Source organism: Pan paniscus, chromosome 16, assembly GCF_029289425.2.
Source record: "Pan paniscus chromosome 16, NHGRI_mPanPan1-v2.0_pri, whole genome shotgun sequence".
Lineage (NCBI taxonomy): Eukaryota > Metazoa > Chordata > Mammalia > Primates > Hominidae > Pan > Pan paniscus.
The window spans coordinates 46500473-46514138 of NC_073265.2; the positions used below are offsets into that span (position 1 = coordinate 46500473).

Here is a 13666-nt window from a genome sequence, read left to right on the forward strand (position 1 = left end):
AATACTACCATTTATTGAGTCCTGCTTTTTATCAGTTAGTATTATAGCAAATTTCAATTGTAGTTTAATCACTCAAGTTAAAAATATATATATTGGGCACCTACTTTTACAAGATACTGGCATACAATAATGGATTCAATGTTGACCAGTATAAGTTTCCTGTCTTCAAAGAGCTTGTAATCAAGGAGAGAAGACAGATATACAAATAATGATAATGTATAACACAGTGTGAAGTAAAAGAGCAGAGAGAAGTTCAGACTATTTTCTAAGAGTATAAGGAAGGTGAAAATGTATAAATGGGGAAGTGACATTGGAACTGAGCTTTGATAAGTAGAATTCCATCTGGGAGAGGTTAAGAAACAAGCGTTCTGAAAGGAGGACAAGCTGTGTTTAGAAAATGAAAAAAATATTTTGTTTGCATAATAGGGTATGTAGGTTAAAAGTAGACTATAAGGGCTAGGCAACACCACGTCTGTAATCCCAGCACTTTAGGAGGCTGAGGCAGTGGGATCACCTGGGTCGGGAGTTTGAGACCAGCCTGACCAACACGGAGAAACCCCATCTCTACTAAAAATACAAAATTAGCCTGGCATCCTGGTGCATGCCTGTAATCCCAGCTAGTCGGGAGGCTGAGGCAGGAGAATCGCTTGAACCCAGGAAGCAGAGGTTGTGGTGAGCTGAGATTGCACCATTGCACTCCAGCCTAGGCAACAAGAGCGAAAGTCCATCTCTCAAAAAAACAAAGAGGAAAAAAAATTAGCCGGGTATGGTGGTACACGCCTATGTAATCCCAGCTGCTTGGGAGGCTGAGGCAGTAGAATCACTTAAACCTGGTTGCAGTGAGCCGAGATCGTGCCACTGCACTCCAGCCTGGGCGACAGAGCAAGACTCCATTTCAAAAAAAAAAAAAAAAAGTTTTTGAGGACAGTAGTTCAGGGCAATTATGTATACGATGGAAAGAGAGGGGAGTAACTAGAAATATAAACACTTAAGTAGTCCAGCCGCAAGTTTGAGTAAAGATTTAAAGTGGTGTCATGGCAGTGATTATGACATGTGCCTGTCCCAGAAACATTAGAGAATTGTGGATATCGGTGTCTCCAGAGGGAAGGGTAGAGTGGCAGAGGAAAAGAGGAGAGAGTACTTATGGTAACCATAAGCATGGTGCTACTAACCTAAATAGAAGAGTAGAGATGGGAAGGATGGGAAGCTTGGGGTGGTGATACAAAATTTGGGTTTGGACATAACTGCGCTTGAGATGAAAAAAGATCCTGTCCAGATAGAAAAGTCTAGCAACCAGTGTGACAAGAGAGATATCAATTTAGGAGTCATACCTGGATGTGATAGTTGATATTTGACAAAGAATACTATTACCAAGAGATAAAGCACAGGGAAATGAAAGAATACTGAGACTAGAACTCTGGGGAAACCTACATTAAGGGAAATGGAAGAGTAAAATAGAGATGGACCCTAGGGACTTTATCAAATACAAGGACTGAAAAGAATCACTTAAATGGAAATTCCTAGCAAGGATTATGCTTTTCATTCTTAATGACAACTGTATATCTGTACATTGAACCCTCACCATTTATCTGCACTGTTGTGGAATCTGAGGCTACATTAATAAGACAAATTCCTCATTCTTCTGGGGCTTATATTTTACCATGGGAAAGGATAAAAAAACAGGTAACAGACAAATGCAGATGATTATGAAGAATGACTATGAAGAATACGAAAGCAGGAGTATGTAACAGAAAATGATGCTTCATGAGTTGGGCTAGTTGACAGTTTTGCATAGAACTGACGATTTCTCACTCACCCATCCACCATCAGTGTTATCAGCCTTTCCCTCCCTTGCCAATATTGTAGTCAAGACATATTTCATAAAGATGAGCATCAATTGCTCATAAATGGTATAATTATTTGAATTTTGAACATAAGAAATGGTGGTTTTCATTGGTAAAGAGGTATGTTGAGGGCCGGGTTCATTGGCTCACACCTGTAATCCCAGCACTTTGGGAGGCCAAAGCAGGCAGATCACTTCAGCCTAGGAGTTCAAGACCAGCCTGGGCAACATAGCGGAACCCCATCTCTACAAAAAAATACAAAAATGTTGGGTGTGGTGGTGAGGGCTTGTAGTCCCAGCTCCTTGGGAAGTCAAGGTGGAAGGATTGCTTGAGCCCAGGAAGTTGAGGCTGCAGTGAGCCATGATTGCACCACTGCATTCCAGCCTGGGTGACAGAGCAAGACCCTGTCTCAAAAAAAAAAAAAGAAAGGGAAAAGGTACGTTGAAACATGTTTTGTTTCTGTTGAAGTTTGATGACCTTCCCTAATTTACTTATGTGGTTGAAATAAATCAATGTATGTGTGCAAAGCCACTATGAACAAAAATGTACTTTTCCAAGCTAATTTTCCCATGTGTCCAATGAATGTTTTAAAAGGTAACAACTTAAAAACCAATAATATTGATTTTTTTTTTTTCATACACCGTCTTACTCTGTCACCCAAGCTGGAGTGCAGTGGCTCGATCTCGGCTCACTGAAACCTCCACCTCCCAGATTCAAGCGATTCTCCTGCCTCAGACCCCGCGAGTAGCTGGGATTACATTCGCCCACCACGCCCGACTAATTTTTGTATGTTTAGTAGAGACGGGGTTTCACCATGTTGGCCAGGCTGGTCTCGAACTCCTGACCTCAGGTGATCCACCTGCCTCGGCCTCCCAAAGTGCTGGGATTATAGGCCTGAGCTACTGCACCCGGCCTATTATTGATCTGATACTACCTCTCTGTTACTAGATCCTCCCAAAGTGTTTTGAACTCTTTTCCATAGCTTTACTTTTCCAAAATAGCTTTTTAAATAGAGTATACAGTGTCTAGATCCTGAAAATAGAGTATACAGTGTCTAGATCCTGAAAATAGAGTATACAGTGGCTAGATCCTGACTGTTTGAGATAGTTGATGTATAAAGGCATTTACAATTATAAGTTACTAATGTCATACAAATTGGCGTATTTTGTTTGAAGTGCATATATCCATTTGTAGTCAAAGGAAGGTAGACTTTGGGCTGCTTACAATTTGAAAGCCTGTTACCTTTTTAAAAAATGAAATCTGGTGGGCCGTGGTGGCTCACACCTGTAATCCCAGCACTTTGGGAGGCCAAGGTGGGCGGGTCATCTGAGGTCAGGAGTTCAAGACCAGCCTGTCCAACATAGCGAAATCTTGTCTCTACTAAAAATACAAAAATTAGCCAGGCTTGGTGGCACGCGGCTGTAGTGCTAACTACTGGGAGGCTGAGGGGGGAAAATCACTTGAACCTGGTAGGTGGAGGTTGCAGTGAGCCAAGATCATGTCACTGCACTCCAGCCTGGGTAACAGAGTAAGACTCCATCTCAGGGAAAAAAAAAATGAAATTCGTAAATTGTGACTTGTAGAGTTTTGTTGTATATGAACCTGTCCCAATATCTGGCTTTGTCAAATCTTGAAAGAACATTTTTATGCTTTCTTTAAAAACAATGTTGAAATTCCTTGTATGCTGTAAATTGGGTCTCTTTAAATTCATTAGAGCTCTTAAGTTTATTCAAAGCAAGGTCATTTCTACTGGATGACTTTTTGCACTCACAAGTAGTTTTCCTTTTTAAAATATTTGACCACAATTTATCCATATAAGTTGGTTTGTCTGCCCTGAGTGCTGAGATACGAAAATGATTATTATGCATATTAAAAGAATAGGATTGTCCAAGAAGAGATCTTAGGGATGGGCCTTTGGTGCCTGGATTAAGGGGACTTTTAAAGTGTTTACTGTTGTTGCCAGGCACCATGGCTCACGCCTGTAATCCCAGCACTTTGGGAGGCCAAAGCGGGTGGATCACCTGAGGTCAACCTGACCAACATGACAAAAACCCATCCTAAAAAAAAGTTAGCTCGGCATGGTGGCATGCACTCGTAGTCTGAGCTACTAGGGAAGCTGAGACAAGAGAATCGCTTGAACCTGGCGGGGTGGAGGTTGCAGTAAGCTGAGATTGCGCCGTTGCACTCCATCCTGGGTGACAGAGTGAGACTTCATCTCAAAAAAAGTGTTCACTGTTGAATTAGATGAACTTGAATTAATCTCTGTCACCATTTATTTTTGGCAATATGAAATATATATAAAGTATTGCAATAAAAGTTTGAGCCAGAATACCTAAATTTATGCATCCCGATAATTTATCCTTTTCAAAGTAGACCTATTAGGATTTGAAGTCCACAAATCATCTTGGAAACAGTTTTTGAAGCATAACAGGATTTTTTCACTTTCTTCAAGGATGACAAAGTATCTTCTGAGAATAAGTTTAATGTTTTACAACACTCAATCATTTGGAGCTAAAATTGGCAAAAATGTGGTTGATCAAACTGAGTAACTTTTTAAATGAGAGATAAGGGGTAACTATTAAAAAGATTATTTTCTTTGTTCAGCCATTAAACTGTCCATAAAGACCATTCTAAAAGATAGTATTAATAGCTTTCTGAGGTGATTATTTTTAAAGATACCACTTAGATAACATTCTAGAAAGATTGTCAGATTTGTTAACTTTGTAGATACTTCTCCTTTTTCTGTTCTAACAGAAACTTTAAGTTATTTTCACCTAGAATAATAAAGAAATACATGTGATCTATTTTATTCCTCTCATATTAGAATATATATACTTTTTAATCCTGTTTTTTAAACTGAGGCTTCTGTATGATGAAACAGTCTAAAACTTGACGAGAAATTTTTTCACTCTGAAGTCTTAGGGGTGACAACTAGATTATAAAAATAACTCCATGTGAACGGATTTGTGTATGTGCTGTTGTCACATGTTGATACATGTATATTTCTTGTTTTCTGGTTAGATTTATTCTCCTGACCATACCAGCAGTAGTTTTCCGTCAAATCCATCAACACCAGTTGGATCACCTTCACCTCTCACAGGTAGGCTTCTGTTTTATCTACTTCTAACTGGTGGGACTACTTGGAAATATTTCTAGTTCATTTATTTCTCAACAAACTTTAATAAAAATTTGTGAAAAATCATTTAGATTTTGACTATAAGAAAGTATGTAAAGAGAGCCTTCCTCTTGAATTCATTTTGGAGAATATTGAAATATTTGCTAGTTTTGAATTATTTATTAATATCTTCCCTGATTCTTAATGTAATTTGTGATCATTTCTAAGAACACTAGTTACAACAGGATAAAAATAAGACCAGGCAATTGGAATGAAGATAAAATATGGAGAAAGAATGAAATCAAAAATTTTTCTAAAGTTATTTTTTTAGACAGGGTCTTACTCTGTTGCCCTGGCTGGAGTATAGTGGTATGGTCTCGGCCCACTGCAGCCTCCAACTCCTGGGCTCAAATGATCCTTCCACCTCAGCCTCCTGAGTAACTGGGAATACAGGTGTATGCCACCGTGCCAAGCTAATTTTTTTACTTTTTGTAGAGACTGGGTCTCATTATGTTGCCCAGCCTAGTCTTGAACACCTGAGCTCAAGCAATCCTCCCACCTTGGCCCCCCAAAATGCTGGGATTACAGGTGTCAGCCGCCATACCCACCCCCCAAAAAATGGTTTTTATAAGATAGCATGTAAAATAAGCAAGATTAATCTATTTAAAAGTACATGTAACTTCCTCCTTGTTCTCCACACTTGTCATGTACTACGGGTAAGATTCAAAGATGAATAACTATTTCTGCTAGATAGTCTGTTTTTATTTTTAGGTCAACTAAGTTATTTCACATAGATAAAAAAATTCTTGGGAATGATGTGGTTTTTCTGCCAAGGAAAAAAACTCTCTGTGAAGGTGGATGAATATTGTTAGTGGAGATAAGTGGTTCACATTTGTTTTTGTTTTGTTTGAGATGGAGTCTCACTCTGTTGCCCAGGCTGGAGTGCAGTGGCATAATCTCGGTTTACTGCCACCTCCACCTCCTGGGCTCAAGGGATTCTCCTGCCTCAGCTTCCCAAGTAGCTGGGATTACAGGCGTCTGCCACCACACCCGGCTAATTTTTGTATTTTTTTGTAGAGATGGAGTTTCACCATGTTGGCCAGGCATGTCTCGAACTCCTGACCTCAAGTGATCCACCTGCATCATCCTTCTCCCAAAGTGCTGGGATTACAGGCGTGACCCACTGCGCCCGGCCCACATGTTTTTTTTTTTTCTTAGTATTTTTTATGTTAGTTTAGACAAGTTCTAAATACTATCCTACAGTATAAATTTGTGGAGACATGATTGATGTTATTGTAAACGGGATTTTTTTTATTTCTTAGGAATAAATATAAGTATATAAAAATGTTTAATATCTTTTAAGCTATAATTTGAAAACTCGAACTATATTTTTCTGAGCAGTGTTTGGAGAAAAGCCTTGCTGAAGAAAAAATATGTTAGATTGTTTTGAGGAAAAGGCATTTGGCAACTGGGTAAAGTTACCATATTCCTCCAACAACAGTTGGGGAAATAATTCTGTTTTCCTAATCAAGCCATTAGTTGAGTCCATGCAGTTTTGTGTTTTGTTGTTGTTGTTGTTATGCCTTTTTGCATTGTGGCCCTGGCCATCACCTATGCTTTGTGTATTAGCCTTGTGGCTCTACTAACAAGCATTCCGGTTTGGGGATGATGAACTGCTGGCAGCTGCTTTCAGCTATTAGCAGGTTCTGCCACTCTCTCAGACACCAGGGCTTCAGCTGTCTAGTAAAAGTTAAACAGCTGTTCCCCACATAGACAAGACTATGAAAGACCCATTGACTTAAAGATGTTGTTTAGCAGAGCTGAAATTACAGGAAGAATGATGTAACTCTAACCCTACTCACCCTCTTTGCACAGTTCTACTAAAATTATCAGTGTCATTTTTGCTACAGCTTGTTTCACTTTCTCATCCGAGGTTTCTATATCAGCATTCCCACTACCTCTCCTTGTCTGTGTAGTAAGATAGCTGCCAAAGTATCCTTTGGTTTTAATGAACACTGAGTAGGAAGGCAGGCCATGGCAGAGCTCAGCATCTATGAAGGGTCATCAATGAAATGCAGAATCCAAGATTTAGACAATTTCCAGAAAACTAGTGGTCACAAGTAAAATCTTACATTTCCTCCTTCATCTTTATTTGATATTTAATGGGCGATGCTGTCTTTTTCTCTTTAATTCAGGTTGTTAATGAAAATCTGGGCTGTTGAATTATGTAATGAAGGCTTCTTTTTAATTCAGCAGTCATAATCAAAGAAAAATACTTTCACATACTTGTGTTGAAACAGCAAATCAAAGACTGATTTTAGGCAGGTGCATCTCTCCTGGCTCCTGTGTCTGTGGTTCTTATCTACACACACACACCCTTACCCACCGATAGCAGGGCAGAGATGAGATAGAAAGAAGAAAGGAAAGCACTGTGTGATAAAATATTCACTGTCAAAGGGAAAAAAAAAGGAAAAGAACAGAGCAAACCAGAGCTCCTATATAAATATGTGGACATTATTTTGCATCTTGTGTGGCAATGGCCTGTTATCTAGAATAAAAAAATTCTACCCACTCTGTGAGTAGAATTGTCCACTCTTGCCCTATTCCTTATGTTTTTGAGCATCAGTTAGACTTAGCACAGGTCTTTTAAAGATAGATACACAGGTGCAGAGCCACATAAGCAGCTTCTAAGGCCATCATTCTTTAAATCCCCAGTGTTTTCCTTGGGAACTTTTCAGGTCAAGAGCATACATTTCTACATAGAGAGAGCTTAGAAGGAAAGTTCTGAGATATTGTATCAGTTAGGATGCTTTAGGCTAAAATGAGAAGAAACTCTTGTCTCAGCTAGTCTGAACAGTAAGAGGATTTATTATCTTGTGTTGTGAGGTCCTGGCCCCCTGTGTCAGGGCTCCTGCTCTACTTTGCAGTTCTTCCTCAGGCTGGTAGCAAGACAGCAGTTCAGGGTACTACATGCAGACATAATCTCCAGTAGATGAAAAAAGACCGTCTCTCTTTTTTTTTTTTAAGTTAAAAATTCCCTGATTTTTTATTCCCAGTACCACTACCACAGTTTACAGGGCAATATACCTGATGTAGTGAAAAGAAAAAGACGAAGCTACAACAGATGAAAGACCTCAGGAATATACATCTTACTGACACTACATTGCATTAGTCAGTAGCTGCACTTTTTGCAAACTGGCTCTCACAGTCCTGAACAAGAATGGTTTCCTGTTTCAGCTGCAGTAACTTTTCTGACTATGGATCATTGTTCCTTCTGTGGCAGATTTTTACAGTTCCTCTAATGCCTTTCGGACAACTGTCTCAAAGTAACCTACAGCTTTCCTGACAACTCCTCGTTCTCTCTCCTGCTAAGAACTGTAGCCCTTTTCTGCTGTTTTTAGAACCTTCTGCTACCATATCCACCACTTTCACCACCTTGGGGAATGCCTGAGCTTCTTCCACCAAAAGTGCCCCCTTTCATGGGTTCATAGTTTGATTGCTGTTGTTCACTATAATTTCCGAAATCATTATAGTTCCCACCACCACCGTAGTTACCACCGCCAAAATTTCCTCCTTCACTCCACCGTCACTCCACCACCACCACCATATCCTTGGTCCATCACCATCATAGCCCCCTCTACTACTGTAACCAGGACTACCACCATAGTTGCCACCATCACCTCCAAAACCGTTATATCCGCCATCACCTCCTCCATAACTACCTCTGCTGCCACCACCTTCACCACCATAGCCTCCTCTTCCATCAGAGTTTCCACCACAGCCAAAACTACCTCTACCACCTCCAAAGTTTCCTCCATAATAAAATTGCCAGATCTACCTCTGTGATCTCTGTCATCCAGCAGACTACATCTCTTGTTTAGAAAGGGCCTTTTTTACTTCACAGTTATGCCCATTAATAGCGTGGTATTTCTGAACAACAGTTTTATCAACTGTATCATGATCATCAAAAGTTATAAAAGCAAATCCTGTCTTTTTTCCACTCTGCCTGTCTTCCACAACTTCTGCGATTTCAATCTTGCCATACTTTTCAAAGTAGTCTCTCAAATTATATTCTTCTGTTTCTTCTTTAATACCACCAACAAAAATTTTCCTCACTGTTAGATGGGCACCAGACTTTACAGAATCCTCTATAGAAACAGCTCTCTTTGGTTCCACTACACACCTATCAGCCTTGTGTGGTCCAGCACACCTTGCTGCCTCCACCTCTTCAACACAAGAGTAAGTCACAAAACCAAAGCCCCTGGAACGTTTTTTTTGGGGTCTCATTACCACACAATCTGTGAGTGTGCCCCATTTCTCAAAATGTCTCTTTAACTATCATCTGTAGTTTCAAAGCTCAGACCACCAATAAAAAGTTTTTGCAAAAGCTCTGGTTCCTTTGAATCATGGCCCTTCTCCCCCACCACCCCACCCCCACAGTGGTGGCAACGGCTGCAGTTGGGCTGCAATTGGGCAGCGGTTTTACCTCCATTTTGAGACCAGACGACTGGACTCATGTCTTCCAACTCAAGTTCAGTATCCCATCTCTTTCTTTTGAGAGTCTTTTAAAAATTATTTTAAGGATCCTTTTCCAGAAGCCTCTTAAACAGATTTCCCCTTACATCTTATTGGCCAGCACTGGGCCTAATGCAGTTGCTTGCAAGAGAAATGGTGCCACCATGTTTATCTTAGCATCTGGATTTATCCCTGGGGCTAAGAATAGAATTGCTCTCTCCTGGTTCCTATTAGGAAAGGACAGACCCACCTCCCACACCCCTTGTGAACAAAATCAGTGCTCTGGCCACAAGATAGAAGAGAGGAATGGCTTTGTTTACTACAGTTGTTATTTAGGAAAAGATGAGCATTTGCAGTAAGAGAATAAGTTTACTAAGGGAGCTTGGAAGGCAAACAAGCAAAGTCATCGTTTGCCTTTCATTACCTCCTTCTGGAATATAAATGAATAAAAGTTCAATAATTGTAGTACTCAGTAGTAATCTTCAGAGCTTTCACAGAAAAAAATAATAAGGAGAGAAAGAGAAATTCTCAGTTTCAGCTAATCAATGAGCTACTTATTTTTATTACCTGTCAGATTGCCTGGTGTTAAGTCAGTTACCTGACTTCAGCATGCTTTAACAAAGTGCGTTACACTGGAACGGGCCAGTCTGTAATACAAACAAAATAAGTTTAAGTGTATGTATATTTTTTTCCAGTTTAATGAATTTCACATTGAAGATAGACCTTTGTACAGTTTTTTTAATAGCACCAAAAATTATGTAGATGATTTATTACCCAGGTAATTCAGTGTGCACATCTTGATTCCTCAATATTAAGCTAATGAACAATCTCAAAAACTGCCTGTTTTGCAAAAGCAGATGCATGCTGACAATTCTGAGGCATTTGAACGTAAAACGTGTTAATATTGCACACAAAGTCAGTAATTTGATGATCAGGCTCCTATTACGGGGGGCTTACAGAAGGAGTAGAAAAAATGATTGAAAAGTAAAATATTACCAACATTAAGATAAATTCTTTTTTAATAATTAAAGGTATTTTTCAAAATCGATTATGATTAACCTGGTTGCCTAAAATTCATAATTCTGCATCAGTGCTTAGAAAGCAGTAATGCACTGAAATTAGCAGTAAGGTGTTGGCTAGTTGTTTTTATATATTTTTCATATAGTCAGTTATTGAGATTTTCTGGTTGATTAATTCTGCCTTTTAATTATAAAATTAGCCCACAAGCTTTTGTTTCAATGAGCAATTTTAGATTGTCCATAATTTGTTTGTAGTTGATTTATGATTACATTTGTATGTCTAGCAGGAAACCTTTAATGGTCCTTAAAATAATTTGTTTATAATTTGCTCGTAAGTAAAAAAAAAAAAAAATTAACTGAAGTGCATATTTTTTCTCACAATTTTAGTATTTAAAGTATATTTATGTAATTATAACAGTATGCATATAATTGTGAAATCTAATCAGGTTATGAAGAATCTGTATCCAACTTTTCAACTTGCAAAATGTGTATAATTGATGAATACACTTACTACATTGTTTCATAATTAAATAGTCTTGTTCAGCTAAAATGAACTATAATAGTTCTAATTTACCTCAAGTTTTTCTAAGATAGCAAATAAATTGTAGTGTCACATTAGCTTCCTAAGTACGGCAAATTGACCTGCAATAAAAGGTTCTAGTGTGAGACAAATTAAACCTTCAGCTTCCAACTTTGATTTCTAATATAATTCAAATTGTCACTGAAGCTTTTATTAAGAACAAAAATATATTTAGTCTTTATTATTTTCTGTAAATGACTTATTTTCAGATGCACAATCGTGAAATAATGAAGATTTTGATCAGTTGTTTTTGTCTTTTTCCTTTTAAAGGTATTTTCGCAAGACCGTTAAAACATTGCCTTCTCTCTAACATATGGATGAATTATTTTTTTATGCTTCTTTTTTTTCATTCTTTATACTCTGAACTTGTATCTTTTCTTTTTCTATCTTTATTTTTTAAATTAGATTTATACCTTTCTAACATCAAAGGCTAAACAATATCTAACAAGTTTTTATAACATTTTCCTAATTAATGTATTTGGTATAAACTATTTGGGGAAATTTTTTAATAGATGACCCCAAGATCATTTACAGTCATGGGAAATTCATTCATCTGTGTATTGCTAAAGGCACTGTCAGTTACTATTACCCCTTAGTAAGGCAATTTGTCCTTAAGTTAATATATTTATACCCTTTGATTCAGAAATGCTACTTATCCTCAAAACATCCTTCCCCCCGGGGGAAAAAAACTCAAGAGTAATGTTTACTATATCACTGTTCATAATAGCCGAGTGGTAACAACCAAAATGTCTAGCAGTGAAATAATAGTGGCTAAGCAAATTAGGTGTAGAAGCCAGGCAAAATGGCTCGCACCTGTAATTCCACCACTTTGTGAGGCTGAGGCGGGTGGATCACTTAAGGTCAGGAGTTCGAGACCAGCCTGGCCAACGTAGTGAAACGTTGTCTCTACTGCAAATGCAAAAATTAGCTTGGCGTGATGGTGTGTGCCTGTAATCCCAGCTACTTGGGAGGCTGAGGCAGGAGAATCGCTTGAACCTGGGAGATAGAGGTTGCAGTGAGTCAAGATTGTACCAATGCACTCCAGCCCAGGTAACAGAGCAAGATGCCATCTCAAAAAAAAAAGAAAAAAAATTAGCCAACATGGTGGCACACACTTGTGATCCCAGCTACTCGGGAGGCAGAGGCAGGAGAATCGCTTGAACTCAGGAGGTGGAGGTTGCAGTGAGCCAAGATCGTGCCACTGCGCTCCAGCCTGGGCGAAAGTGAGACTCCATCTCAAAAAAGAAAAAGAAAAAGAAAAAACAAAACCCAGAAAACAGACTAGGTGTAGAGAATAAGGGAAATAATAATGTAGTCATTAATAGTATTATCAAAATTTCTGTACAATGCTATAGGAAGGGGGACAGAATTTTAAAAGTGTACATTATAAGTGCATTTTCTCAAGATACATAGGCATGTGGACTAAGTCTAAAGAATGTGCAAACATAAAGGTAGCTGTATTTAAAATTACAGGGTTTTTTTTCTGTTTTCTCAGCACCCCATTTTTTTTATTAATAATGAAAGATTTTTAAAAATGTGTTGGGCTTATAAGTAGCCAATACTATGCTGAAGGCCAAACAAAAATATTCATGTAAATTTATTTAGTTATTGAGTATCTTTACCCTTTCCTTCACAACATTATCAAGATCACTGAGTTAACCCAGGTGTGTGGGTACTTTTGGGTTTTAACAGGTACCAGTCAGTGGCCAAGACCTGGAGGGCAAGCACCTTCATCCCCAAGCTATGAAAACTCACTCCACTCCCTGGTAAGAGCCTCTTATACATCAGTTTTATCTGATAGCTTAGAGTTTGTTTGTTTTTAGTCAATCTGGCATAACAGTAAAGAAACAGTAGGCTAGCATTGCACATGAATTCTTTGCTAACAAATGGCTGATTCAGTTGAACAATATAAGACACATTGGGTATGCCTTTTGCCATCTGTTCTTTGGGACATCAGGCTTCTGGTGTCAGGACAGCTGATGTTAAAATTGTGTTATGAGGATTTTTGTTTCTTTGACAAATCTAGGGCTTAATCTTTCTATGCTTCTATGTCTACATATAAAGGGAAACTTTTTTTAAAAAGACAAGTAAAAGCAAGAAAATTTAATCCAGCAATGCAAAATTTTACCCTTCTGTATTTTACCCTTTCTCATAATACTGTGTGTGGTTTATTATATTTCCATTAAAAATTTTAAGTGAATACCAGTGTTTTTTGTCATGAAAGTATTATTTCCCATGTTTTCTTATGGAAAAAAAAGTGTATTGTGCAAATTATACAAGCAAAACATTATTTAACAAGGCAGTAAAGGAACCTTCTAGATATTTGAGCGTGAAGAATTTGTGGGAGAATGTTGACTACTGTTGCTTTTGTATACTTATATTTGTAACCCAGAATTACACGGTATAATAAAAACAAAATAAAGATGATTTGATGGAATGCTAAGTCATGCTCTTATTCGTAATTCCAGGTTGCAAAGAGAAACATTCTTTTTCTGTGACTAACAAAACATTTTAAATTGAAGGAACGTTTGCTTCTCATATATTTTGCAAGCAATTATAAGCAATGTGTGCTGTTTAGATGCTAACCTTGTAA

At 38.2% G+C, this 13666-nt stretch overlaps 1 protein-coding gene and 1 pseudogene across 11 annotated transcripts in view; one reads left to right on the forward strand and one right to left on the reverse strand.

The window, feature by feature from the left end:
• The window catches only part of TCF12 (transcription factor 12), a 371464-nt gene that overhangs the window by 321330 nt on the left and 36468 nt on the right, over positions 1-13666 (forward strand). For all 11 annotated transcript variants that reach the window (XM_003827877.8, XM_008953204.7, XM_003827878.7 and 8 more), the window contains 2 exons: positions 4866-4944; positions 12766-12839. In XM_003827877.8, coding sequence (XP_003827925.1) covers positions 4866-4944; positions 12766-12839 — 153 coding nt within the window. The remainder of the gene's footprint in view (positions 1-4865; positions 4945-12765; positions 12840-13666) is intronic.
• On the reverse strand, positions 8196-9476 carry LOC100973484 (heterogeneous nuclear ribonucleoprotein A3-like; annotated as a pseudogene).